This window comes from Panulirus ornatus, chromosome 30, assembly GCF_036320965.1.
Source record: "Panulirus ornatus isolate Po-2019 chromosome 30, ASM3632096v1, whole genome shotgun sequence".
NCBI lineage: Eukaryota > Metazoa > Arthropoda > Malacostraca > Decapoda > Palinuridae > Panulirus > Panulirus ornatus.
In genome coordinates this window covers 8,733,531-8,747,500 of record NC_092253.1, presented here as the reverse complement: position 1 = coordinate 8,747,500, position 13,970 = coordinate 8,733,531, and the positions used below count along the sequence as shown (strand labels likewise).

Sequence of the window (13,970 nt, the reverse complement as noted above, 5' to 3'; positions counted from 1 at the left end):
TGTGATCATAAAAGTCTTATGGAGATGTCCAAACATCTGAAAAATTGTATAGCACATGTAACTTAACCCACCGCTTAACTTCAAGAAAATTCAGTCTCTGCCCACGAAACTTGATCAAGTTGGTTTTCAGCATGTAAAATATTATGTGGCATAAGAACTCTTAACTCTGACCAGAAAACCACCAGTGAAAATGTTTAACCTGAACTTAACCTAGCTCAAACAGCTCAGACATGAAGAATCAATTCCACCTTTAGCCATGGAACTCGGTCCAGATGTTATGATCTCTTCCAAGCAATAACTAATCCGTTCTTGTTTCACACAGACTAACTTTGCAATAATGTAGGCAAAACATTTTTTTTTATTCTCTCCCTCCAACACCACACCTTCACATCATCAACAGCGACATCATGTATGGTCGAAGAATTGTCTTTGAACGCCTGATAATGATGTTCATGATTTATCGATTGGTAGTTATAACTCGACGTTAACACACCACCACCTTAATGACCCTGGCAGTAAAACCCATCCAACCCACCGGCAGATGTTGCTAGGAGCGGTGCTAGGTTTTCTGGGAGTGTCGCCCGGATCCGGCACGACCACCTTCCACTCCGTGATGACATCGCTCGTCCTGGCCAGCGTCACCGTGGTCTTCCTCGCCCACCTCTTGCAACCCCGCCAGCGATGCCGCTGCTGCACTTCGCCCGGATCTTGGACCGTAGTGGTGAGTGGCGGCTGTGGTAAAAGTTAAATGTTTTTCATATGGTAGGATTTTATGGAGACTCGTTAGTGCACGGTAGTTGTCAGTATATGTAGGTGTGGCTTTGTTATTATGTTTTAGTGGACTTACTGTACGGGGATATTTTGATTCTTTTTTTAATTGGTTAATACTGTACTTGTAGTGGTTAGATATGTGAGAGCTGCTGGTGGGGCAGGGTGTACTGAAGCTGTTTGTATCGCTGTGGGAAGGAAGTGGTATATTTGATGCTCTCATTGGAATGAGTGTACGAGGCTTGTGGCATGGTTTTTCTGGTGTGTAGTCTACGTTTATCTGTGGTGGTATGGGTGAGGAACCTGGCCGCACCTGTGTTGGTAACGTTGTAGAAGACCTTGCTACTTGGAGATCGAGATGGAGATGTTGTGGGTGTTTGTTGGGGATACTGAAGACCCTGGTGGTACCAGAGGTGGCGAAGGCGTTTATGCTGGAGAACCCTTTGTTTACTTGAGGCGAGGGAGAGTAAGGACGGTGGTGCCAGCTGTATTTACCGGGACGTTGTAACGAGAGCTGTTCATTCATATCCTCCAACTTTAAAGAAAATATTTTTTTAAACAGTTATGATGCCTCTTTTGCATGCTTTTTTTTTTTTTACATATTTTGTTTGTTTTCTTTTGTTTTAGAACTAAACGGAGAGATATGTTTCTTTAGAATATTATGATGTTAGTTACCAGTAAGGTAGTCCATGAGAAATAAGTGAGATTTTTGTTTTTCTTGATACAAAACCTTTCTGCTCGTACTGCCCTCTGCCCATGATGTCGTCTGCCGCCCCAACCGTCTGTGCTGCCATACGCCTACTGTCTGCGCTGCTCGCCACTCGACCCATCCGACCGTCCTGGCGTGGTGCAGGAGACTGTGCATGACGCGGTGGGCGCGGGGCTGCTGCTGCCGGGGGCGCTGCTGTTGCTGCTGCTGCCTCTAAACTCTCCTGTCACTGTGGCCGCTGTCAGTATCACGTGCTGTCCGCCTTACTACAGTAGCAGGAGGGCAACCGACCTCATAAAGACTTTATTCGCTGTACTAAAAGTAGTTGTGATAGTAGAACAGTGGCAGTAATAGTAGTAGTAGTAGTAGTTGCTGTAGAGAAGAACCAAGGAGAGGCATAGGGAAGGAAGAGAAGGAATGATGCTGAATCACAAGGTCAGAAGTCAAGGATTCGTAAAGATGAGGTTTGTTGGAGTCGCGCCGGATGGCGGTGGTCGTGCCCTAGTGAGGCGCCTACCTGGTGAGTGAGTAGACTGGATCGTCTGCAGGAGGTGAGAGAGATGGACCACGGCGCAGGTGTAGAATATCAGCGATGAGTCCTGTACTTCAGTTATCCTCCCCTCGACACGACATTTCTACCCCAGGGTATGACGCCCAGGACTGTGACCGAACTTGCAAGGGTCAGATCAAGGGGTCAGGCTGTCACACGTCGTCCTGATGGTGGGGGAGAAGGGAAGGGGAGTCAGTAGAGGATACATTTCTGAGGAGTCAAGGTGAGAGAAAGTGTGTGTGGTAAAGATTAGAGTGAAGATGGAGTTAGGATTTTGGAAATGCGAATTACGTATAAGCATTGAAGAGCTTTTTATTTTGAGTGGCAACCGTGAATGAGACGTGATTCGTAGTCATGTCTGGTGATATACCAAAATACATTAGTTGCTGCAGCGGACGTAATATGTCGCATAACGTAGTCACTTTGTAATGTCCCTCCACCAGGTGCTGACGCTGATGGCGCAGGTGGTGTTGGCGATCCAGGGCGTGGAGAACTTCCAGAAGACGAGGGGACACACCGTGTCCTCTCGGCTGGCCACGCCTGTCCCCATCACACCCGTCCACTCTCGTCAGAGACCCACGTCCCGTCTGCCAGATGACCCTATGGCCACAGCCCCGCCTGTGAACCACATGACGGCGCCACGTCAGGAGGCGACGGCGCAGACCTTGGAGATGGCGGTGATGCCGAACGTCAAGACATATGCAAGGAATCATGAGGACAGTGGATCACCGGAGTCTAATCTTGGCAGCGGAATCTGGATGCGGGAGAACTATGTCACCAAGACGACGACGCTGTCATCACCATTCGTAAGGGCGACAGCGCCTGCCTTAGTGGAAGCCCCGGCACCACACGGACATAGGGGAAGGCCACTGCCCCGGCCCAAACGTCCGTCAGGACAGAATAAGACTGTGACGATACAGAGTCCCGCCACCTCGCAGTCTTGGAGTACTTTTACTCATCCACTTCTGTCACCAGGGGTGAGCGACGTGGCGACGGCGTCACCTGGAGAGGCGATCGTGACACTGCCACCTACATCTCCTCGAGAAGTTCCCTCGTCGAGAGCGAGTCCACCTGCCATTTTGGTGCGGCAGCTAACCCCAGCACCAGCGGCCGTACCAAACTGCCCAGCACCGCAGAGGAACCACTCTACCACGAGTGGTTTCCTGATGCCGCCGCACGAAGCCTCAACCGCACAAGCGAGCCCAGCGGTCTTCGTGACACCACAGCAGAGTCCCTCCGCTATGCATTCGTCATTCTGTTCGTCGGTGTACCTCACTCCTTTAGACGTGGACGTCACGGCGAGACAGCCAGCCGCATCAGCGGGCGAGTCTGTACGGACCAGCTTCCTCTCCTCGCCCTCGGACCATAGTTCTCCTGACGGGACCCCGCCTGCCTGCGTGGAGCCACCAGGACTTGTGCCGACTCCTGCGATGGCAGAGCCAAGGGTTTGGCCGGCGGTCTTCAAGACACAGTGAGGGGGGGAACTGGTTCGACCCATCAGCGACCCCGCCAACTCTCACCTCCTCATACACAAAACACTCCCTCGCCTACGTGGTTTGCTTGCCTGCCAGAGTCTGACAGACAGGTCTGACTACTGACATAGACCATTATAGCCTCCCTTAGATATACAGAGGTAATTTAAAAACAGGCAGGAGTTCCCTAGTTTATGAGTGACGAATGAGAGAAGAGGAGGTTCAAGGCTTCACGAACCACTCTCAAATTATGATGGGTATCAGTTGGTCAGTTTACTAGTAACTTGGGGAGCACGAAGTGTTTCACAGTTCAGGTTAAGTGACACCGTTCTGGATGTACCAATACATCCACGACCCAAATAGTAGAGAAGGGTTGCACGTATGTAAATCCTTGTTCAAAGTTATGTAAATTTGAGACATTATTCTCATTCGCTGTGTGTGTGCGTAAATTATCAAAAGTAACCCTACGAATCAGTTTGCATTAGTTATGTATATTTACTTTCTAACATATTGATGTTTTAGTACTTTACAAAATTTATATATTTCTTAAATACCCCTCATAAGAATCTTCTGTAGAAAAAACAAAAAAAAAACCCTAATTGAAAGTATCGCAGTTTAGCTTCGCTATTCCTTTAATTTCATCCCCTGTCACTTGCAGGAAAGAGTAGATGAATAATATGAATGTAGATGATGTAATTATTAATGAGAGTAGTTAGCATAAAGGAACGTAAAACGCAATCTAATTTTTTCGCCTAAGTGTTCTGTGTCGCCTGTTCTATGGAACTCGAGGTTACACAGCGAGTAATAAGTCACCCTTGACTAAGTATTAAAACTGTTCTTCCTCGAGAGCTGAAAGATGTATGAAGTTGCCGAATGCTGGTGGTATCAGGACATCCATCTTCCATCCACGAAACAACCATCACGCGCCTGTCATCGGCCCACGGATGTATGTAACAGAAAGCATCTTCATTGTTTTTTTTTTTTTATGCAGCCTTAAAAAGAGCATCTCAGCTGAGCATTAAGACCTATAACACTCCTAATACCCTCCTTTTTTGCGAGCGTTCTTTACCGTATTCGTCTACACGCCCTTTCCAGATTCTATGTAATCTTAGGACACTTTGCCACCAGCCAAGCTTAAGCGATCCTTTGCGTGGCTTATTCTTCAGCCATCTTTCCCCAAGAAGGAATTGTGTGCATGGATTGTATGAGGGTTTTATTTCTTACGCACCTGAGGAACGACTGGTGGTTATATAACTATTTGACGGCCCTAATTACTCTGGCGTTAGCTTAGCGAGACCAAATAACCAACGAACCCTTTACGCCTTTAGGGATTACGAAAGCATCCTGAAGGTGCCAAGCACCTCCTCTACGTCAGGAAGGAACACCTGCCGTTAGTACCATCTCAAGTGTGAGTGTTTATTGGAGATGTTCCAGTAATATTGTCTCCCGGCAACACTCCATGCAAGACGTTGCTCCGCAGTTCTTTGTTTTGAGACAAACTACAAACCATTTCGCAAGTGTGTCCATTTATCAAATGTTTGTCCCTGAGAGAGAGAGAGAGGCGAATCCTTGAAGGAGAGTGCATATTTACAGAGGTTATAATATGGTGCTCAACAGACACATTGCTAACCTTGATTGTGAACACTTTCTTCTCTTAAAAAGATGAAGGTTATGTCGAGTAAAGCCCGAACGATATATAACCTGAGAATTACAAGAACATCCAGAAGTATATGGCTGCAAAACTTGTTATATAAGAGGCCTCTCTTGTTTACAACATTACGTATCAAAGAATAAACTCTATGGTTCATTTCATAATATATTACATGTCAGGAGAGAGTTTATGATACAAGGTATAACGTAAAGGTATCAGCCAGGAACCATATATAGACCAACACCGGCCATGAAAACAAAGCCTTCAGTCAACACTGCGAACCCGGTACTCTCGCAAACATGAGTGGGCGTGGTTTGCTTGCAGTGGACGCACCCGTGGGCGTGTGTCTGACAGTGTGCAGGCGCAGCTTTTGTGTGGTGGTAGGTGTGGCGATGGTATACAGGAGGAGCGTGAGTATGTACTAGGGCAGAAGGGACGCCGCAGTGGTCGCAAGGTGTTACGCCAGTTGATAGACAATCTGATCCAACACCCTTCATGGTCGACAGTTCCTGTCGTCTATCGGTGTTGAGGGAACCTTTCTCATTTAGGATCAAATTCTCTGATATTCCCTACGACTACATCTTCGTAAGCTTTTTGTCTCTAAGCGTCGTTGGAGCCTCAGCAATACCCCTCACAAGCCACCACACCACTTCCCCCCGACGCAACTCGTCTTTTACGAGAGGCAGCGATGATCTGGCCCTTCTCCCACCAGGAACCTCCTCCACCACCGAGGAAAAATAATCGGTGGGCATCCTCGAATGCCAAGATGGTGGAGGTGGAGGCAGCCGATGGCGAAGTGGCCAAACGCAAGGTAAAAGCCCTCAACCGCTCACTGCGCCTGGCGCTGGGGTCCCTGCAGGTTCTGGGTTCGATGCCCTACTCCTTCGACAAGACCCGGGGAGAGTACTGCCTCTCCTGGACGAGTTTCTCGGGTCTCCACATGCTGGCGACGGCCACTTGGTTCACCTTCCTCTTCTCCACCACCACATACGGTCTCCTGACGCGGTTGCTCTTCCCTCCTGACGGAGGCTGTTTCTCGTACGCCATCGAGGACGACGCCGCCGCCCTCCTCAGCACCGACAGAAACAAGAGCACCGATGCCCACGGCAGCATCGACCTGGACAAGCAGAGCACCTACCAGACGCAGTTGATGGGCGGGGTCATCATCTTCGGGTGCCTCTTCAACGCGTGGGTCGAGGTGTTGAACGGGATCAGGATGGGGCGCCGGACGTGTCGTCTCATCAACACATGGCTGAGCTGGGTGGCCACTACCGGCACCGAGGTGACGGCGGGGCTGCGTCACTTCTCCGTCGGCGTCCCCATCTTCGTCTACTCGTTCCTCGGGGCGCTCTTCTTCATCGTCATCTTCTCCAGCCCTCGCATGGTGGTGCAGACCGGCGAGGCTCTGGCGCAGGTGATGTTCCTCCTGCCTGAACAATGGCTCCGTCCACCATCCCTAGCCACTCTGGTAGGTACCCCTCACTGCTGTGGTAGGTGTTCTGATTACTGTGTGGTAGGTACACCCCTCACTGCTGTGGTAGCTGTTCTGATTACTGTGTGGTAGGTCCCCCTCACTGCTGTGGTAGGTGTTCTGATTACTGTGTGGTAGGTACCCCCCTCACTGCTGTGGTAGGTGTTCTGATTACTGTGTGGTAGGTACCCCCCTCACTGCTTTGGTAGGTGTTCTGATTACTGTGTGGTAGGTACCCTCACTGCTGTGGTAGGTGTTCTGATTACTGTGTGGTAGGTACACCTCTCTGCTGTGGTGAGTTCTCTTTTTTCCTGTGAGACGTTTGGATGAACCTCTCCATCCCTGTGAACAGCGATGTTCCTATGGTTTCTCTAAATCTTCTCCACCTAAACTTTTACTACAAGACTTGAACCGTAACGTCTAAACCCATATTGGACACCTCACATTACTGTGAGCAGCTGCTCCCTTGTATGGTGGTGTACTGTTCCCACGTCTGGGGCGGCTCTGACTCGCTATATACTAGACAGGAAAAGACTGGGAGTAAAGAGACTAGATTTTTGCCTGATGAAGACACATGTCTATAGAAGCCATTCGTCATATATCTAACCTGTTTTTAGGCGACCAGATTTTTGCCTGGTGTAGATAAGTCTGTAGAAGCCATTCGTCATGTATCTAACCTGTTTTTAGGTGACCAGATTTTTGCCTGGTGTAGACAAGTCTATAGAAGCCATTCGTCATGTATCTAACCTGTTTTTAGGTGACCAGATTTTTGCCTGATGTAGATAAGTCTATAGAAGCCATTCGTCATATATATAACCTGTTTTGCATGATACGACCCTCATAGTCATAATGGCACGACTCTTGAACACGATGGTACGACCTCTGGGTATAATGGTTATCGTAAGAGCCTGCTCCAAGGGTCGTAACAGCCTGCTCCAGGGTCGTAGCACCACTATGTTCGAGGGTTGTACCTTTGTGCTGCTCTCGCCACTAGGTAGGGCTGGGTCTGGTCATCATGCACGTGTTTCTGGTGTACAAGGGCGCCGTGGTGATGTTCATGACCAACTGTCGCCTCCTGGCCAACGCCTTCACCACATGGAGGAACCAGGTCGCCCGAGCACTCCAAGGTGAGAAGGTTTTTTTCTCCCCTCAGTACTTGCCTCCAAATACACACACACACACACACACACACACACACACTATACAAATACATTCGCAAAACACAACTTAGTTTAGAAAAGGACATTCTCAATTGTAAGCACACGTTTCACTGGATACCCATAGATTCATGAATTCTAACACACACACACACACACACACGCACACACACACACACACACACACACACACACACACACACACACACACAGACTGACAGAAAATACGAAATTTAAAGATAATTAGAAAAGATCATTTGGTATTGATGGATTTTCTTTGGTAGAGTCACCAACATTGGAAATCTCCAACTTCATTTACAAAAAACAATGGGTTTGTATATAGGCATGAAAGCCCTCGTTACAAAGAATTCACTGTAATTTCTATCACTCCATCACATCTTGATATTCCTTTCTTTCTTTTTTTCTTATTTCCCATCTATACCCTCCCTTATCCTCTTCCACTCCCTTTCGTGCCATACTATCCTTCTCCAACCCTCCCTTATCCTCTTCCTCTCCCTTTCGTGCCATACTACCTTGTCTCCTATAGCAAGACTTGGGGTTATTAGGTTTTCCCATGTACGCCTGTGTACTTCCGCGTACTCCCCGTGTATCCACCTTGTACTTCACTGTACTCCCTTGTGCCCACCTTGTACTCCTGTCTACTTCCGTGTACCCACCTTGTAGTTCCTTGTACTTCCCTGTACTCACGTGTGCTTCCCTGTACTTCCGTGTACTCACCTTGTACTCCCGTGTACTTCCCTTGCCCTGCAGACGTGTGGTCGGGGCAGGAGACAGCTGGCGTGCCCCTGAAGGAGTTGCTGGAGGGTCACTGGCGTCTGGTTCAGCTGGTGCGGGAGTCGGAGGCCATCTACTCCTGCATGATGATGGTTTACTACGCCTCCACCGTGAGTCTCTGCTGCAGGGGGAGGACCTGCGTGTCTCGCTGGGAGGGAAGGGGGCGCCCTGGAGCGGGTCTTCCACTGTGGGACGTGGATAGTAGGTAGTTATGAGGGGGCGCCCTAGAGCGGGTCTTCCACTGTGGGACGTGGATAGTAGGTAGTTATGAGGGGGCGCCCTGGAGCGGGTCTTCCACTGTGGGTAGTTACGAGGGGGCGCCTAGATGATGTGGACCTGGGAGGTTAGCAGCAACGGCGCTGAGAATATAGCTGCTTTGTAACCTAGAAGTATAGCTACTAGGGACCTGAGATGCTTAGCTTCTAGGTGCAGGAGTTTAGCTGCTAGGGATCTGAGACTTTATCTACTAGGGACCCGGGAGTATAGTTGCTAGGGAACTGGGAGTTTAGCTGCTAGGGACCTGGGAGTTTAGCTGCGAGGGACCTTGAACTTTATCTGTTAGGGAACCTGGAGTATAGCTGCTAGGGACCCGGAAGTATAGCTGCTAGGGACCTGGGAGTATAGCTGCAAGGGACCTATGAGTTTAGCCGCTAGGGACCCGAGATTATAGCTGCCTAGGGACCCGATATCATAACTGCTAGGGACCTGAGAGTATAGCTGCTAGGGACCTGGGAGTTCATCTGCTTGGGATTAGGAGCATAGCTGGTGGAGGGTTACCTGGGGTGGGAGGGTGTTGTGTACCCAAGACAGGAGGAGGTGATGTCTGTCTACCGGCCGCGTACCGCAGGTGGTGATGCTGTGCGCGGAGCTGTACCTGGTGGCGTACCGTCTGGGCGTGGGGCTGCGCTACAGCAAGGAGGAGGCCGTATGCCAGACGATGATCATTGGCCAGACTTCCGTCACCTTCCTGCTGGTGTCCTTGTCGGCCAGCGCCGTACATGACGAGGTGAGGGCCGCACCTAACTGATGAAGTGAGGGCCGTGCGTGAGAAGAGATTGGGTGCATGCATGACGAGGTGAGGGTCGTGCATGACTGGCGAGGTGAGGGCCGTGCATGACGAGGTGAGGACCCTGTATGAATGACGAGGTGAGGGCCGTGCATGACGAGTTGAAGACCCTGCATGACTGACGAGGTGAGGGCCGTGCATGACGAGGTGGGGGCCGTGCATGACTGACGAGGTGAGGGGCATGCATGACGAGGTGAGCGCTGTGCATGACGAGGTTAGGGCCATGCATGACACAGTGAGAAAAGAAGCAGCAAGAATGGTAGGAACAAAAAAGGTTATGAGAGTAAGAGGGACGTATGTACGGGTTAGCGAGTGAGTGAGGAGGGTGCGACTGTGTATGGGAGTGTGTGTGAACACCATTTGGGAGTGTGAAAGTCGAGTATGTGTGTGTCCTAAAGCCAGTGTGATAGTCGACGTGTTTAATATCGTCACAAGGAGGGGGGAGGGGAGAACTCCACCCCCATCAAACACCCTTCAGTATGTCTTCACTATTCTGTTTTATGCGCCCATACATATAAAATCCTGCTAGCCCCCCAGCAACAACTCCCTGTGTTGTATGTACATCTCATTATCTCTCCTGTACTGTAGTTTACACACGTCCCTCCCTCGTGTGCATGAAGAAAGCGACTAATGAGTGCTCGGTACACTTCGGCATGTCGGGTGTATGTGCTCAATGAGGGTCGGAAGAAAAATATCAACAGTAATTGATCCCCTTTTTACGTGGTCGATACAAGACTGGACGCGTTTCTAAAGGTTCCAACCTGGGGGTCCGAACACGTTCGCTTCATTGTGCCTTCAAGGTCATCGTGTTTCTTTTTTTTTTCCACTCAAGTTGGTGTGGTGCACTTATAATGAACTACTTGAGTATGGCGGTACGACCCTCGAGCACAAAGGTACAACGCTTGAACACAACGGTACAACGCTTCAGCACAAAGGGTACGTACGACCCTCGAGCTCAAAGGTACAACGCTTGAACTCAACGGTGCAACACTTCAGCATAAAGGGTACGTACGACCCTCGAGCTCAAAGGTACAACGCTTGAACTCAACGGTACAACGCTTCAGCACAAAGGGTACGTAAGACCCTCGAGCACAACGGTACAACACTTGAACACAACGGTACAACGCCTGAGTACAAACGGTACCTTTCTAAGGTACGACGGCTTGACATTTGACAGGACAACATAAGCTTCACGTACTGTATAAGCTTACGGTATAAGAAGAGCCTTTTGATATTATTATGTGTATGTGGAAAAACACACTCCCCTCCCTCCACTCAGGACAAAGCATGAAAGATGATATGTCGATATGTTTTTGACTTAAGGTTATCGAGTGATATCAAACCTTTCTCTTGTAAAATATTATTTACTCTACAAAAGCGAAGAATCTTCGTAATATAAGCTAGGACTCCCCTTTTTCGTAGAGACAAATTGAGCTATCTATGGACCGATATGTTTATTAAGGTAGTATAGGTGTTTCGGCGATATGCTTATTGTGTTGTGTGGTGAAATTAGAATGAGAAATAGGAACATTGAGTTTTATTGGTGTTAATCATAATCAAGGTTGTATCTGTTTATTTCTTATTCAGTTATTTGAAGCTGAAATATATACACTAGATGAAAAAATCATTTCGTTCCACATTAACAATTCTTGGCATGAAGTGTTGGGAATACTTTAGTTTCTCTCTCACCCAAGAGAAAACGGGAGGGCCAAGATAGTGATACAAATTTTACCGTTCTGAGTGTTAAGGTAGGATTTCTTGTCTCGCCGGACAGGCTGAGGGCAGTGTGGACGTAGTGAGACGTGGATTGCCGTACACCGCCTCCGACAGCGATAAGTTTCATGTGAGTATTTCACTCATGTTTTATGTAGTCTATCCACTATCTATCCTCCATCTTCCTCATGGATTCTCTGTCCTTTATCTAAACTATCCCAAAGTCTTTTTTCCTAACCTCACCACTTCCTCACACCATTTAGAAACTTTCTAAATAACCATAGATTTCTTAACCTTATACAAACTTCCATGACTTACCTCGGACCCTCACAAGTCCCATGTAAACCTCAAACTCTTACCTGTCTTCAGATGCGTCAGCTCCAGCTAAGATAACTCTTATCTCTCTTCAGATGCGTCAACTCCAGCTGAGATAACTCTTACCTCTCTTCAGATGCGTCAACCCCAGCTGAGATAACTCTTATCTCTCTTCAGATGCGTCAACTCCAGCTGGCGGTGATGGGCGCTCCCATCTACATCAGCGGCGGGAGGTTCTTCGCCATACACCGTCCTTTTATCCTGACGGTGAGTCTTCCAAACCCCTGTGTCTTCATCGCTCATCTGTTGGGCTATGCCAGGTCCTCTGTACCACCAGCAAGCTGGAATTACCCTTACACAGCCCAGACCGGTGTTAATCACTCAATTCATGGACTGAGTTTATTTGGGCTGAAGCAATTCATCACATTTTCCACAGTACACCTGGGAAAGGTCTGTCATTGACAACATCCATGCATGAATTAAGTATTGATGTATCTTCGTGCACACACTGTCCAGTGAGACATAGGCCACATGTATAGCAATGATGTATGTAAGCTTAGAATTATTCTTAGTGCTTAAAGAATGTGTTAAAGGTATTTAGGTTGGTGGACGTAGCTTAACGGAGACAGGTTTAAAACCTAAATTGATCAAGGAACTTAGTTTCCCAATAAGCTAGCTATATCCTTGATATATTTCATATTTTTTGGACCTGACGGTGAATATGGAACATCATTCAAAACATATTCGTCCATCTAATTACACATTTTTCATGTGTTTAAGAAGTCTAATACTATATACACTCACTAGATCGTCTCAGTTACGAAAGACGTAACCCAGTCAAAAGATGCGTCGACGCATATAAAAGAAATGGAAACATCATATTCTTTATATAATTCATGGAATTACATTATCTGTGACATATAACTTTTTATTTCATAGTACATACCTTTTGGACATGTAAAAAGAGAGTTTGCAAGAAAATTTGTTCATCAAAGAAATGGATCTATACACGTGCATTTCCAGTCTGAATTCCCTCTTTACAGATAAATGATAAACATATGAGTAATTCTTGTGTTTTCTGTCGCAGGTGATGAGTGCAGTTGCTTCCTACTTCATCATTATCCTTCAGTTGAACATACCAGTGATGTCGGCAGAACGGGCAGCAAGAGACCACAGTTACCCCACAACAGAGGAAGATGTATTATAGAAAATGAAAAGGGATGGTCAACTATGCTAAATTTCAGGTTAAACTTATCGTATGTTTATTGACCTAACTGTAATCAGTATTTAGTTGAAGTTAGCACATATGGTATGGGTGGATTATACAAAGTGAAATACAAGAGAGCAAGCACTAACAATTCATTGTTGTCTTTGAGGCCATTTGTAATTGTGAAAGCAGGCAAAAACAGAAATCAGTGTAATACAAGCAAATAGATATTGTAACAAAAATACCTGTAAACTTTATATGCATTTAAAAGAGACATAATGATCGGTTTATTCTAAAACGTGTCTATAGTGCTACTTTCGATTACTTTAACTGGTAAATCATTTCATATGTTTGCTTGCAATGCTGTTAAAGGAAATGTACTTTGTCTCATTTGAAGTAAAACGTTTGACATTGAGTTTGTATCCATTACTAAGAGTGACATTAAACTAATCTAGTCTCAAACAGGCAGTTAGATCATGTATTTTAAAGCCACTGATAAACATGTTAACCTTTCTTTATTCTTCATTTTTTTTGGGTTTAATGATTTTAGATAGTCTTGTGGCTCTCACAGAATTTGTTCCTTAACTTGTAAGTCATCTTAGTAGCTCGTTACTCTACTCTTTGTTCTGTCTTTCTCAAGGAAATTGGCCAAATACTGAACATAGATAGTATTTAAGGTAAGGACACACCAACGAATTGTGATTTCCCTAGACTTGACTTCGAAAGCCTCATCTATGAATTTTGGAATGTTGTTTGCCTGCCTCTGTAAACTGTATCCAAACAAGGCTGTAACAGTTTCTGTAACTACTTGCAAACGAGGCTGTAACTGCCTCTGTAAACTGCATCCAAACGAGGCTGTAACTGCTTCTGTAACTACTTGCAAACGAGGTAATTATAACCTCGCAGTTGTGATTAACTGAATTCATATAAACTTCGCTCTATCCGAAATAAAATCGACCCTATGTATCATATAAAACACAAACAGCTCTGAACTTGAAGTTAGATATGGTAGTCAACACCTCTTGTTAAAAGCAAAATTAGACCCATATGTTAACTAACCTGACCGGAATAATTAGATGATTATGGAAGATTAAAG

General features: G+C 46.9%; 1 protein-coding gene across 6 annotated transcripts in view; it reads left to right on the top strand.

The window, feature by feature from the left end:
- The window catches only part of LOC139758388 (uncharacterized), a 39,306-nt gene extending 25,336 nt beyond the window's left edge, over positions 1–13,970 (top strand). For 2 of the 6 annotated variants that reach the window (XM_071679733.1, XM_071679734.1), the window contains exons 2-10: positions 542–721; positions 1,622–1,717; positions 2,471–6,622; positions 7,620–7,748; positions 8,550–8,683; positions 9,421–9,579; positions 11,414–11,482; positions 11,845–11,934; positions 12,755–13,970. In XM_071679733.1, coding sequence (XP_071535834.1) covers positions 5,839–6,622; positions 7,620–7,748; positions 8,550–8,683; positions 9,421–9,579; positions 11,414–11,482; positions 11,845–11,934; positions 12,755–12,874 — 1,485 coding nt within the window. In that variant the 5' untranslated portion in view covers positions 542–721; positions 1,622–1,717; positions 2,471–5,838 and the 3' untranslated portion in view covers positions 12,875–13,970. Of the gene's footprint in view, positions 1–541; positions 722–1,621; positions 1,718–2,470; positions 6,623–7,615; positions 7,749–8,549; positions 8,684–9,420; positions 9,580–11,413; positions 11,483–11,762; positions 11,935–12,754 lie in introns of those variants that run through there. The other 4 variants (XM_071679736.1, XM_071679738.1, XM_071679735.1 and 1 more) reach the window with 4 other exon arrangements.